General features: G+C 37.0%; 1 protein-coding gene across 1 annotated transcript; it reads left to right on the top strand.

Moving 5' to 3' along the window:
* The first annotated feature begins 564 nt into the window (after positions 1-564).
* LOC140140891 (NXPE family member 1-like) lies at positions 565-10233 on the top strand. The gene is made up of 5 exons (XM_072162643.1): positions 565-646; positions 1659-1895; positions 4830-5602; positions 6319-6371; positions 7410-10233. Exons 2-5 carry the CDS (start codon positions 1779-1781, stop codon positions 8180-8182), a joined length of 1716 nt encoding a protein of 571 aa, XP_072018744.1. The 5' UTR covers positions 565-646; positions 1659-1778; the 3' UTR covers positions 8183-10233.
* Positions 10234-16276: the final 6043 nt, after the last annotated feature.

The raw sequence follows: 16276 nt of genomic DNA, 5'->3' as shown, positions 1-16276 counted from the left end.
ACATGCATGTAAATGAATAAAAAAAGGTACGGCAAGACTTTTTCGCACCACGTACGTCGAAGTTCACTTTTCAATGTGCAAACTGTAGTTTCTCAAAATCTGAAGAAAAAAAAAAAATGGCGGACCGTCGTCGGACCCTTTCCAGAATTAATACAGCATATCTAGCCATTGTCTTCATGGGGTCATCGGTTTGAATATTTTCCTTATATAAAAAACTAACACCTCCGCCATATGGTATTTCATGATATAACATTAATGGAAAGAAAAGTGCAAAGTGTTTTTCGTGTTTCGAATCGGACGAGTAACGAGCTTCGCCTCGTTGTTTTACTTAAAATAATGATGTCGCCCGTGTTATATGCCCGTTATATGAGACGATAGATGCACTCCAGTGGCTAAAACCAATACCTTTATTATCTAAATATTATCGGGCAAAGTTGTTCTAAAGTATTCTATAATTAAAGACCAGATTAAAAAGAATAGTTTGCGTATGACGTCATGCCAACTACACCGAAAATGCCGTACTGCGCAGGTCAACCTGTCTTACTTTGGTTGTTCGATGCGCATGCTCAAATCAGAAAGGAAACCCGGTTCTGAAGGAAGATTTGCTGCGCGTCATTGAAACTTAAGCTTGTTTCAAAGTTTGATAGTAAGTTGCTAATAAACTTAAATAGAATGTATAGATTATGATGAGTAGACATTAACAGTTGGTTGATAAAGGTGTGGTGAATAACATGAATGTGTTAAGGGTGAAAAGGTTTTCATCTATACTATAAAGTTAAGCTTTCTTATAGCTTAGGATTATAGCCAACTATAAGACTGATTTCGTCCATTATGACAGTATTGGACTTAACACAAGTCTCCAGTTTAATGCATGTGTGATTTGCTCAAATGGACGCCCTTATAATTTGTTTTTGAATTTCTACTTTTTTCATGATTAGGGCCAATAGGCCTAATAGCCTAACGGTACCCAATGGTATACGGTATGCCATGTGTGTGAGAGACTAACCATGAAGTGCTTTAGCAGAAAGTTTGTAATAGTTCTGATAAATTTTGTAAACAAACTAAAAATAAATAAATAAATAAATAAATAAATAAATAAATAAATAAATAAATAAATAAATAAATAAATAAATAAATAAATAAATAAATAAATAAATAAATAAATTCATCTCCTAGCATGGTTCAGCTTTGTGGTGCAACAGCCGCTCTAGTTAATGGATAGGGTGGTATAGGCTTATAATTATATCAACCAAGATAATTAATAATAAATAAATAAATAAATAAATAAATAAATAAATAACTAAATAAATAAATAAATAAATAAATAAATAAATAAATAAATAAATAAATAAATAAATAAATAAATAAATAAATAAATAAATAAATAAATAAATAAATAAATAAATAAATTCATCTCCTAGCATGGTTCAGCTTTGTGGTGCAACAGCCGCTCTAGGTAATGGATAGGGTGGTAGGCTTATAATTATATTAACCAAGATATCCAACTGAAATATAATGAAAAAGTCAATCTTACCATTATTTTGTCATATAATAGGGTACTACTACTAGTACTACATTAGCCCTCTGAATTCATATGAAAAGGATATAGCTAATTTCCCATTTATTAATTACGGTGATCAAATTGCTTTCTTATACAGGTAGCCTGACACTCAGGTAGTCTGATACAACACTTTGGCTATTGCTGTAATTGTTTCCATTGGAAGAATGATATTATAGTCCGGACATCACTGATATGCGGAGTTGAAAGTGTATTAATAATGGCAACAGAAAGTGCTAAAAGGCTTAAATCCAGACGAGGTGGTAAACTTCGATTCCTTCTATTGTTTCAAATAATTTTGGGACTACTAGTATCTGTAACAGGTCTATGGTATCTGGTAAGTAGTGTCTTCTTATCGTAACATGCTTCCAGAGATTTATTAAGCGCTGTTTCATTTGCACTGTAACAACACAAAGCATAAGATAGGCCTACTTATCGGGGACGCCTGCACAGGTATATCGTCGCCAATGTACTTGGATGGTACTGTGCAGTAGGCGGTAGGCCTACCACTGCTGGTAGGTCCTGTACAGTAGCAGCATTGGTACTGTGTGTAGGTAGGTACTCTATGTGTACCAGTCAGGTCCTTGGTGATGGTGTACCTGTGCAGGCGGCCACAATAGGAATCTTGTAGTGTAACATATTAAACAACATTTATACATGTACGTCGAAAAGTACATATTAGGAAACTGAGTCTTTAAAGGTGTTTCTGAAAGACTTGTTCTTACAGACTTGTCCAGTGACTTGTTTGGATTCACAGAGCCGGGTGTTGCTTGGGAGTTGATTCCACAGTTTTGGGCCAGTAATTAAAAACGAAATTATCAGCAGCAGATTTATTTTTGTACGTTGAACAAGTGGACTGTGCAGATTTGGATCGAAGACCAGGTCGCAGATTCATGAGCAACTCAGCAAAACACAAAACATATTTTTAAAACGTTTTAAAATGTTTATATTTTTTGGTGGTAAAAACGGTCTAATAATAACATTGAATGTCGCGTTTTATAAAGGTCATTGAAACGTTTTAATACATTTTATTCTCTGCAAAAACAGCCGAGCAACACTACAATTGAACACTTTATTGGCTAAGAATTGTAGAGTGAAGGAATATGGGTGTTAATTTATAAACACTAAAACACGTAATGAATATGAAGATGTTTATGTTTTTAACACAAGATAGTGTTAAAAGTGTGCTTTTTAACACTATCTTGTGTTAATAATAACATAAACATCTTCGCGTTTTAGTGTTAATAAATTAGCATCCCTATACCTGGCACTGTACAAACCTTAGCCATTAATGTGTTCTAGTGTTTATTAAGTGTTGCTCGGCTGTTTTTGCAGTGCAGTGTATGAAAACACACCATTTTTAATGGTAAAATGTATTTTTATTTTTTGCACATAATTTTTTCCGCTGATATTTTGTCGAAACTTATGTTAAAATATGTTGCAGTAAGTTTTAAAAAAAAGCTTTTTGATGCTATGAAAAGGTTTTATATATACCCTTTAAATTGGTCTATCTTTACATACAGACCCGTGTTAAGAATGTTAACAAACAGAGGTGAAAATCCATCAATTGCACATAAATTAATACAAGTATGCATACATGTAATAGCCAGGGTATGCAAAATGGGCAAGAGAAGTCTTTTAAAGATGGCACAGTGTCATCACCCCGATGCCTTCATGGCAGCCATGATGGTAGATCGAATCCATTAGTTCTTCAACAGCCACGCATGGCCATTTTGTTCCGACCTGTATACTAGTTTTAAGACTATGGACCTCCGACTAATTAAGGCTGTTGACAAATGACCTCTCAGGTCACTGAGCCTGGTACGTCATCTGCTTAATAGACTGCCTCCACCAGTGGTCACACTGCACTAGTATCGCATGTTATGTTCCGTAATCGGAGTCTTTACGAATGAGGGCAGCTGTCATTTTTTTTTGTTCTGCACATGTAAATATTTGAATATATGAATACAAAACCCACCCAAGTCCATACTGTGGCCAAATTGAGTCAAGCATGGGAATTGTTGCTATGCATAGGCCTGTCATATGTATGAAAAAACAACTCAAATTCATCCACTGTGTCTATTGAGCATGTGAAAAATAGCATGTATGAAAGAATAACCAAAGTCCATGATTTGAGTCTTGTAGCACATTGATTGAAATGCTTACCAACATTATACATACCTGTGTGCTTTATTTTGTATTATCTTACTAGTGGTAATCTCATTCAAACATTGTTGTCTTTGTATATGATTCAAAAAACCATGCACCCAAGTCCAAAATTTAAAATGAACCCCACGAAGTCCCTGAAATGCTAATCGTCATACTTAATACAGTTTAACCCACTCATTTGCACTTAAAACTTACCATATTGACCAGGTTAATATAACTGAAGGAATTAAAATGATACACAGGTTTTTCTCTCAAAATCACTTCCCATGGACTTGGGTGGGTTTTGTATTCATGTATTCATTTTTCAGTTTTTGATTTCAAAACGCACGGTTGAAGTTCAATACGCTCACTTAAGATGATCATGTTCTTTCAACACATTATATTCAAGTGCAAGCCTTACAATTGGGTTCTTTTGAAAGCAAAAATGACGGGAGATATTTATCATTTTCTACCCCGGTATCCAAAAGATCTATCGTTTGAAAATCAATACACGTGTATTGGCGTGCATAGCTGAGATAGACGTGTATTGATTTAGTTTCCCTGCCTGTACAATATAATTATTTACCAGGCGTTGTCGATGTGCGGTGCAGATGCTGTTTTGACGGCTTCTTTACATAGTCCGAGAAACCTATACATTGTCGCAATAAAGCCCTTGTCACCCCGATCATTGGCCACAATTGTTTAAAATGCAAATTTTTGCGCGCTTCGCGAGCACATTGTTCCAATCCTATAGCCTTTTTTGGACGCTCGAAAACTTTACATGAATACAGTTTCTCTTAAAAAACGGTATGTATATCTCACCTAAATACCGGGTCAAAATATTGCAACTGGGCAATTTTACGCCCCTGTCTCCCACACAGGGGTGTAGCCCGTGGTGTAGATTTCAAATGGAGTCACCCATTTAGGGGACACTCCTTGTGTAGAAGATTAAGGTCATGTTCCAGGAGGTGTATTGATTTCAACTCCAATAGCCCATGTGAATACATACTTTTTTCTGGCTTTGTAGATTTGACAGAAGTATGCTTCTCTGTTCTGCATGCCCCTCCCCCATCTGCCCCTAAATAAAGTTTAATATTATTCATTCTATCTCTATCTAAAACAGGTCACCACAGATGCACACATTCTAGTACTAAAACCCATAAAGAAAATGCCATCACAATTCTATAGCACTAAACATGCTAACCATTCAACAAACAACCTGACAGACACGGGGCGTAAACCAGTATCAGGCCCTGGAACACGTGCAGTGGATACGACGAACAAAACTGCAGATTCTGGTATAACAAGTGCTGCATTCTCCTGCTATCGCTTGGTGACACCTCAGGAGCAGATCACCAAAGGATCCTTGCTGCATTTTATCATCGAAGCTCACGATGAATCCCAGCAACCCATGCCATCTGGGGGTGATTTCTTGCTGGCTACAATGTCCACTACTAATCCATATAAAGCAAGTACTGCAGGAAGGATCGTTGATCATAACAATGGCACCTATAGTGTGTATTTCTATGCAGCGTGGAGTGGCAATGTTGAAATCAACGTGACATTGGTTAATCCGAGTAAAGCAGTTCGTTTTCTTCGTGATACAATGTGGAATATTGGCCCGAAAGTTTTTTGGAGTGCAACGTTTCAGAACATGACCATTGCCTTGTTTAGCAATAAAACCTTCGATACCAATTGTTGGGTCGAACATTGGAAAGATGTAACATCATTTGACTGTAAATATCCTGCACCGAATGCATTGGGGGATTATGTGTTCGTTTGCCATCAGGCAGTAGATGGACTATGTCGCCCACTTGATGTCATTGAAATGGATGCTAAAATGTCAAACAAATTTACGGACGAAGCAGCCGGTGAGAACACTAGATACTTTGAAAGGTGAGAATGCATTTTAACTCCATGAGAACTACCTGCCGATTGGTCAAAAAGAAGTTTTCATTATCAATTGGACCAACACAGCAACATCGTTATATAATTTCACCACACAAAAAATTGGGGTGAATTATTTGCAAAGCTCCATTCTGATTGGTGATTAAAGTGAAGATATCACGTAATTGACCAATCAGAGGCAATGTTAGATTAGCAGGTAGTGCTCAGGGGGTTAAAGGATGTCTCCGGCAATCACAACATTATGCCTTGTATGTTAGAGAAATAATTATCAAGCACGAATCATGTGGTATTATTTAAAACAATTCATATTGATCATAAAAACGAATAAAAACACCCCGTTTAGTGCAATGACGTCATGGTTATTTGTTCTCAATTGTTGACAGCCTTCATTGTATTACTGGGACGTCATTGCACTCGACAATTTCGGTGCCCGGAAATTTTGAATATCGCGTGTTGAGTGAGGCTGTATTATTTCGTTTTTATGGTCACTATGAGTTTGATTTAAATAAAACCACATGATTCGTACTTGATAATTAATTTTCTAACATAGGCCTATAAGGCATCATGTTGTGATTGCCGGAGACATCCTTTAAACATGTTAAATGTGAGATTTCTTTCTAGTCCGAAAATAGGGTCCGCTAGGCCGAAAAAAATAAAAAGTTGTCGCTTGGTCTTTAATAGTGGACTATACATTTTTTCCACAGAAAATATTTCAACCAGCGCCTACTCAAAGGTCCACAAGTGATAGCTGTATCAGGTAAGAACGTTATTTTTGTTGTATGCCCTATTATAGGTCCGATGTATTTTATTATAATGGTATTTACTATTTTCTCTCTTTTACACGTACATTGAGGGTTATCACACAAACAATCTGATTTTAACCTTTGAGTTCAATTGTTCCAGCAAACGGTTTGAATATCAGAATTACATTTAATTGAAATAGAAACGGACTGGTAATATCGTCATGATTGCTACAAAATGACGAATACCAAATTACTATAAACCACCCCTGTGTTACACGTGAAATGCCCTATAGACCTTTTCATACTGAGTAATTCCGACAAAACCCGAAGCATGAAATAATTTCCCCAATCGCGCGCGCATAAAAGTACCTCTTCAGCATCATGTACAGTGCGAAGTTCCAATGTGTAACAGCATAACTACGAAGAACTTTCGACGGTCAATTTAGGGACGAGAGGGGTACTTTTGCCAAGGATACTCAACGTACAATCAAGCGTGTGGTGGTAGCGTTGCGTAAGAGACTGTGGAAGAGGTGATGCACGTAAACAAAACGTTCTGTAAAAAAAAAAATTAACTGACGAAAAATTACGGATATTTGTCCATCTCTTTCCATCAGTATCTTATTGTGAAAAACTAAGTAGCTGTGGTGTTAGCTCAATATGCATGTTCATATTGGCTTAATAAGCTGTATTTTCGCGCAAAAGGGTGTCGTAATTCATGACATTTCTTGTCCGCCAGTTTTGGTACAATTTGACCCCGTAGCTTACTGAATAAATAGCACGGTTTTCCGAACTTTTCCGATCTTGATTTGAAAAGCTCTGTAGCCCAAGCGATTCGCAGAGCACGGGCAGCGACGTGCGCCTTGCAGCACCGTAAAAATGACTATAACTTCGCCCTCTATCATAGTCATCATACAAAGAGACCGGTGTATAGATATCTGAGATTCATCGGTTTGTATAGTGTATTATTATTTCATTATAGTGTATTATTATTTCATTACACAAATAGTTCAGTCTAGTCGCTCAGTAAATATGTTATATTTTTCTTCTTTCAGACAACAACACGACATTGGCTACCAATATCGCCAACTTGGTCGATCAATCCTCAAAACTTAGTCATGGGTACTGGATGAATAAAAAATGGACGTCATTTGTGTACACGAATCATTGGACCGATGCAAGTGACATACAGAACTGTTTACGTAACAAACATATGCTTCTACTGGGTGATTCCACAACCCGACAATGGGCGGAAAACTTATCCGAGCTTCTCGATCTCGTGAATGGTATTTACAGAGAAGAAATTCGCGAATTATTTTTCGAAAATGAATTCCCACAAATAAATTTCACTTATACGTTCAGATTTCACCCGCACGCGATCACCGCGAAACGGGCACCATATCGCCTGTATCGATATTTCGTCGATATATTGGACTCGATATCAAGTTACGAGTGTGCTAACACAATCGTGGTGCTGAGTCCATGGGCTCATTTTGCTCAATGGACACGTGATAGTTATACGCAGAGACTTGTTAAATTAAAAGAAGCCGTGGATCGCCTAAAAAAGAGATGTCCGGCAACACCGATTATCGTGAAAGGTAGCCATATTCGTGAACATTACACGGAAACATCCAAATGGGGTTGGAGTGACTATGTGCTGCTGCAAATTAATATATTAATGAAGGAAATTTTCACTGGAAAAGGAATTTGGTTTTTAGACGTATGGGACATGAATTTGTCTTATTTATCCACCAAGTTTATTCATATGCCTAATGCTGTAGTACAGGAGGAGTTGAAACTTGCTCTTGCGTACGTATGCAAAAGGTGACCAATATGGTGCATGGGATGGCGATGATGAAATTATAGACGAATCCAACGAGCCAAATCATGGTCAGGATTTGGTCGGCCATCTTTGGGTAGCCGCTAACACCAACCTGGTGTTTTGAGTGCCCAATTTTGGAAATAAAAGCCGCCTAACACCTAAAGAAGATGCAAGGACGAGGAGGGTTAGTAGAATAATATATACAATAGAGATGATTCCGCCGGTAATCCCGTCGCATCTATTCCCGGGATCTATTCATACATAGTCCTTTTGTTCGCAAGTACACCCATTTGTAGCGTTTGATATGGTGTATGCATATATACCGCGTGTAGTTAATCCGATTATTATATGGCACTTCAACAGTGAATAGACCATGTAGAAGCTGTGTGTTTTGCCGAAGGGAACTGTATTGTGTTGTAAACTTTAATCATTATTTTGTCTAGGCCTACCTGTGTTTTCGGGGAAGGTGTAACACGGGTGATGGAATGCAGTTTAAAATTTCCGCCAAGGCCGAATCATTTCACATTTTGGGTGCATTGTAGCCGACGAGTACTCAACTAAAGGTTGCTAGTCATGTGTAGGAATGCATGGATTTGGATTCGTCTAGTAAAGATGATTTTGTGACTACTCCTCCGAGACCACTGTTATTATGTAACTCTAAAAATGTAAACATTACTCGCCGTGATATGACGTTAATCACGGGGCACTTTATTTGTCATCATTGAGAGGCAAATAATACTTGTTCAGGATTTGGGGAATTCTGAATCAATTTAACTCTCAAATATAACGTGCAGTGCAGTGCCATGTGCAAAATCCACCACACAACAAAATGCAAAGCTGTTTTAATATCATCATTTTCAACTCGCATTATAAAACACTCATCTTCTGAGTTTATGACATCGCGTTTTCTAATAAGCAGTAGTTACATAAAAAATCTACTCTTTACTAAAATCTGGAGACAATTGGTTCGCGGAAAATATTTCTCGAAAACTCGTCAGATATTCCTCTTTCTTTGCTTCCGACCCCATAAAACTCGTTCCCATTCTTTACCACAAAGCGTACGTAGCTGCTTCCTATAATACACAGTCGTATCGAGACTACCAACCGCCACAACTCTTACCGCAAAAGCCGTGTAATCGGTAATTTTCGTTTATTTGAGGTTTAGTGCCCTCTTATGTGACCCGGTACTATGAAATTACCTTGCTCGATTTAAGCTATACGCGTACACCTGTAAAACGTGCACCGTATACCCGAATAGTATACTTCTATGTGAACGCAGCCTTATGTGACCCGGTACTATGAAATTGCCTTGCTCGGTTTAAGCTATACGCGTGCACCTGCAAAACGTGCACCGTATACCCGAATAGTATACTTCTATGTGAACGCAGCCTTATGTGACCCGGTACTATGAAATTGCCTTGCTCGATTTATATAATACGCGTGCACTTGCAAAACGTACACCGTATATTTATTTATTTATTTAATCTTTCTTTAACCAGGGTAGCCCCTTCAGTACTGATCTCCAAGGGGGCCCTGAGTGACAATTCACAATATACATATACATTGTACAATTTCATAACATAGGTTAATATAAAATAAATTAAAAGCAATGCATGGAATCAAAAGTTACATGATACATTAGTTACATTGTACATCAGGTTCATTTTTACATTAGGTCTGGTGACACCAATAGTTACATGATTAAATACTGATATTATTATAACAATGTACATGTTTGGCAATCAGATATACAGAAAAGACAAAAAGTTGAATAAATTTGTGGAAATTTATAAAATCTAATCACAAATCTGAAATACAGGTTTTAAAAGTATTAAGGGTCATGGAAGAAAAGTTTCTGCGGATATCTTGAGGGAGTTCATTCCAAGCATAACATGATCTGTAGTGAAAAGTTCTCTTGCCATGATTTATGTTCCATTTTGGAATGGCAAGAGAATTGAAAGTTTGGCTTCTGGTACCATGAGTATGAAGAGATTGCATATAAATAAATTGAGAGGATAAGTAAGATGGTGCATTATGGGTAAGGCACTTGAACACAATTATCAGAAGTTGTTTTTCCCATCTTGTATGTAGTTTATCCCAGTTAAGAGACTCCATCATATCATTAATAGGAGTTCTTATATCTGCTGACAAAAGAGTACGAGCAAGTCTATTATGGTGCACTTGAAGTGAAGTTGAAAGGGTGTTTATGCAATTTGTCCAAACAGGACTACAATAGTCAAAGTGTGGCATGACAAGGGCATTGGCAAGCATTTTAAGGGTATCATTTGGAAGATAATACCTAAGTCTACGGATTATGCCAATGCGCTTTGAGATATTAGAAGAAATATGGCTTACATGTTCATTCCAAGATAATAATTCATCAAATACAACCCCAAGATACTTGAATTTATCAACTCTTTCAATATTATTACCATTGTATGAAACATCAATATCATCAAATGTATTCAACATATAACTTGTGCCAAAAATCATGAGTTTTGTTTTCTTGATATTCAATGTGAGATTGTTTTCATTCAACAAAGAGGCAACATTAGACAAATTATCATTTAATTCTGCTTGAAGAAGTGATGAATCATTAGAACTACATATAAGAGTTGTGTCATCTGCATACATTATAGTTTTACAGTTAACAGAGTTTGGAAGTGAATTTACAAAAATGATAAACAATAAAGGCCCTAAGATTGTACCTTGCGGAATACCAATATTCACATCTTTAAAGTCAGACAGAGTAGAAGAAATATTAACAGCTTGTGACCTATTACTAAGATAAGATATAAACCATTTTAGACATGAGCCAGAAATACCACATTGCTTTAATTTGTTAATTAGAAGACTATGATTGATGGTATCAAAAGCCTTCTTGAGGTCAAGGAAAATTGCACCAGTTAATTTTCCATCATTCATATTTTTAAGAATGTAGTCAGAGGTGTCAAGAAGGGTTGTAGTGGTTGAGTGGTTATTCCTAAAACCAGATTGAGATGAATGAAGAATACCATGTTTAGGTAAATAAGAATATAATTGATTATGAACAGCACGTTCCAAAATCTTAGAAATAATACTTAATACAGAGATAGGTCTATAGTTACTTACATCTGATTTGTCACCATCTTTATAAATAGGTGTGACTTTTGCAAGTTTCCAATCAGAAGGAAATACAGAAGTGTACAAAGAAAGATTACATATATAAGAAAGAGAGTCACATATAATTGGTGCAGAAAGTTTCAAAAGTTTCACATTGAAATTATCAAGACCAGAAGATTTCTTATTAGAAAAATTACAAATTTCGTCAAATACAAAAGAAGAGTAATAAAATCAAAATTGAAATTACTAGATTCCGAATAGTATACTTCTATGTGAACGCAGCCTTATGTGACCCGGTACTATGAAATTGCCTTGCTCGATTTAAGCTATATAATACGCGTGCACTTGCAAAACGTACACCGTATACCCGAATAGTATACTTCTATGTGAACGCAGCCTTAAGGAGTATAATTATAATAATTATGTTATTAAGAGCTTATTACCAGTGTTGGAGGACTCAGGACTCGGACTCGGACTCGAGTCCTTTTTTCAAGGACTCGGACTCGGACTTGGACTCGGAAGCTAAGGACTTGGACTCGGACTCGGACCCCAAGGACTCGGGGACTCGGCTTCGAGTCCTCCTCGAGTCCAGCAAAATAGGGTCTTTTTAGGTCTTTTATTTTCGTTCATTTTAAACTTCTTCTTATGCTTGATCAATGATCACATCACATGATTAATTTAAGTACGGTAATTTTGCATGCAAATAAATTCAGTTTGTAAGTAAAAAGGACAACCAAAAAGCAGGATTGCTTTCAGTTATATCTTTAATTGGTAAATGGATTTGAATCATAATCGTTTGTTTCGATATTACATGACTGCTTTGTTAGATGCAAGTCTAGAATGTACATAATGAATAATAATACCTGGGGAACTCAAGTTAAAATTTGGGTGTGCGGCGACGAACTTCAGTGGGAACTTAGAACTGATTTGGGAGCAAATGAAATTTCAACATTTTTGTGGAGGTCTGTGAACTAAAATTTGGCCAAATTATGAGCGTATAGGCTTTGAGTTAACAATTTCAAAATGTTTCCAAATTTGATCTAAAGAGCTATAGGCCTATACAATTTTCAAAGTGTTATCAATGAACTGTAGTATGATGCAAATGCGGTTCTTAAGGAACTGCCGGAGAGGCTGAAAAAGGGACCCTTGACCACAGCACACACCCGTACTACCTTTACATGTCCCACCCCCGGAATGATACTGCATAGGCCTACAGCCAATTCCTACACCCCTTCGTTTGGCACCTGAAGTTTGGTAGTGACGTAATAAGTTACTGTGGTCTGTGATTGTTTCCACGGTATGCTACCTAAGGGGCTGAGCAAAATTATGAGCATTGGGGGAAGGTAAAATTGAGGGTAAGAATTTTTGGCCGATCGAAAGGGAAGGTGGAAGCAATTTTTGGCAAACCGAGAGGGGGAACAAGCAATTTATGGCACATATGGGGCACCTTTCAAATAAAACGCTCTAAAAAGGTTTAGAAAACAGTACGGAAACGCTTACATATGCAACTTTCCCTGCTCGCTGCACTCGCAACATATCGGTATATTATGGTCATCCATGAAAAAGCCCGAAATGTTTGAAAAAGCCCGAAAAGCGTGTGAAATGAGGCTAAAAAGGCCAAAAAAATTGACATTTGGACCACAAAAAAATCCTGCAAAAAGCAGGAAAATTCTCATGCCTGATTTATGGTTTGTAAATTGGGATCCCCAAAAATGGCATGTGCAAAGGGGGTGCAAAGATTTTTGGCAGGCCGGGAGGGGGGGGGGGCAAGCGATTTTTGGCAGGCCGAGAGGGGATAAGCATTTTTTGTAATTTCACCCCTCCCCGGGCTCCGCATAATAATAATTATTGCACAGCAAACAATATCTGGCATGCTAGGTATGACTAGCAAATTATGTACTTACAAGAATATTGAACTAAAATTCTGGTTAAGTATAGGCCTACGTTGATAAAGTATTGGTGAAAACCCCGGGGCTTGAATTTGATACATAAGGACTCGGACTCGGACTCGGACTCGAACATTGAGGACTCGGACTCGGACTCGGACTCGGACATCAGAAATTGGCAGGGACTCGGACTCGGACTTGGACTCGGACACCAAGGACTCGGACTCGGACTCGGATGATGAGGACTCGACTACAACACTGCTTATTACGGTATGTATCCAGGTTTTGTATACAATTTTGTCAAATTTGTTTAGCGATGCCAACCTCTGCTCAAAATGCTCATTTTCATGATTTTGAGTATAGGAAGCTAAGCTTGCCTCAAAGAGAAACTTATAATTTTTCACAAGGTCATACCTTAAAATCCTGTGTATAAAAATGATCAAAAATTACACACAGGATTACTTCAATACTCTACTCTAAACACATGTCAGTAACCAAGCAGTTGAAGTAATCCTGTGTGTAATTTTTGTTCATTTTTATAGACAGGATTTTAAGATATGACCTTGTGAAAAGTTGTAATTTCAAAACTGAACCATATTGTGGTAAATTTATTTTAGTAATAGGACTATCCTGCACATTATGACACCACATGGAATCCAATGTGACCTCAAGAAGCAAAGTTACAAGCAATTGAATAGACGAAGGTCCAGTTTTAAAAGTGACAAATTGGCCTATACAAGGCGCAAAAAGTTTTCAACAAGCGCAAAAAGACTACACAGTTTCTTCAAGGGTCTCATTAATTTGAGCGAAAAGTAGACCTATAGTGGGCACATCGTCGCACCGGTACCCACCCCACCCCGGGCCCCACCCCACCGTGTACTTCTTTACTTTTCTAGGAATGTGTCATTTAGTTACGAGTTGTGTCCTATAAGCTCAAGATTAATATTAAAGTTGCCAAAACGTATACGTTTTAATGGACAATTTGGCATAAAAGCAATAAACATTGTATAATTGGTATTATATGATCAGATGACTGTATCACGTTTGACAATTTAAAGATGGTGTGCCAAAAGTATTCGTCTTAAACAGTTTACTACAGTAGCATTTAAGGCCATTGAACATGTTAAATGTGATGAAAAAAACATGTTCTAGCCCGATCGAACCAAATTTTATAAAATCTGCAAAAACCTTCCTTTAACAACCCAAATCTTATTGTGTGGTTATGTAACACTGATATCACGTAACGAATACGAGCCAAAAGGTATCACGTGTTTATAGAATCACGTGGTACATTTTGCCCTCGTTTTCGTTACGTGCTATCGATGTTCACCCCATCAACGGCAGGAAAGTGCCAATTATAGGAATGGTCTCTCAAGTTAAACTTTGAAATTATTTCTGTTCAAAATTCAACTTTAATGGTAAATTGCCAAATTCTGGAAAATGTTAGCAGATTTGGCTATATCTATAACAAAATGAAAATGAGCACTTTTTTCAGATGGGGACTCAAAAACTTAGGCTCAGAAAGTTACACGAAAATATCAAATTTGACGAAAAAGACTGCAATCAAAATAATTTTCTGGACTTTGAAATTATTTCTGTTCAAAATTAACTTCAACTGTAATTTCGGGATCAGCATGCAACGCATAATAATATGAGTAGGGATAACCATAAAAAATTTTATGTTGCCCCTATTGCTACAAAAGATTGTTTTCTGGATAGAACTCATCAATAGAAGTATTTTGGTGGTTAAATGGTCAAAATCGGTCAAAAACCTTTCAAATTATGAATTTTCAAAGTTTCCTATTCTGACCGGTCATTGGAACGAAATAAAATGACAAGGTCCAAAAATATCAATTCTCGCTATTCGCAATAAGGGCGCCGCCAGCGGTTTGCGATGATCGTGATGTATCATGGGATGTAATCGTGATGTATCATGGGAAAAGGTCGACATCCAAGTCCGCGCAATACGAATATTACCATGCTATTACATAGGAACACGTGACAATATTTTTTTAGGTTGTCAAAATAAAGGTGTTACACGCGAATCGATACTCAATAATACTTAATAATGTGATTTGAAATGTGCACAATTATTTTTTCTCTATCTCTTTTCCCATGATACATCACGATTACATTGCAAACCGCTGGCGGCGCCCTTATTGCGAATAGCGAGAATTGGGAGCAAAATTGGCATAAGCATATATTTACCTTTATATATTTCTTTATTTTAACATATATGCAAACATGAAACAAGCATATTGTGAAAGTATCAAAGGGTTTCTTATGAAATGGCACTTTACTAGTCAATGGCATAAATTATTTTTTCAAACCGAGGCATTGAAATCATGGATTTAGCGAACATTTGCCAAAAATCATCCAAGATGGCCGATATGGCACAAAATCCAAATTGCACTAAGTCCAGGTAAACTTTTTTTTTTCACAACCAAAAATTTCTATGTTATTGGGTTTAATAATAATATGACCAATTAGTAGGTGTATGCAAATTAAATCTTAAGTGTCATTGAAGGTCATTGACTCATTCACAACAATAGAGGTTATCCACTTCACTCATCATGCTCATGTGTGACTTCTAACAAAAGGTGCTGGTTCCCATAGTATTCCTCATTCAAAACAATTCAATACATGACCTCGGAGTTACCTGCATGACTTTCGCGGGCTATTTTGAAACAGTTATGGTTGCACATTCAGGTACTTCTTTTGAAAGTTCTAAACAAGGTATAGCCAGCAGCAAGTTGTAGATGGTATGGGCCTAAATATAAGAAAACGTTTAGGGTTGAAATCAGGTGAAAAATACATCAAATGAGCACGAAACTTAGCATGATTCGAAAGGAGTATGGAAATTCCAAAGGGAAGCTGGTGATTTAATTTGTAACTCGAGATCTACTTGTTCAATATTTTAACCTTTTTACAGAGGGTATGATAGAGGTATTACTGGCAACTCTGCCAAGTTTCGGCTCAGTAGGCCACGTTTTTGACCTGAAATTATTGACATGAATATTTTGTGCCATTCTTGAGCAGTGCTGAACTCAGCCACTGGCAATTAAGCGCACTGTGGCGATGGACCAATTTTGACTCGCACTTACAGGAAAAT

The sequence above is a fragment of the Amphiura filiformis genome, chromosome 19 (genome assembly GCF_039555335.1).
Source record: "Amphiura filiformis chromosome 19, Afil_fr2py, whole genome shotgun sequence".
NCBI classification, from domain to species: domain Eukaryota; kingdom Metazoa; phylum Echinodermata; class Ophiuroidea; order Amphilepidida; family Amphiuridae; genus Amphiura; species Amphiura filiformis.
This window is presented reverse-complemented; position numbering and strand designations above follow the sequence as displayed.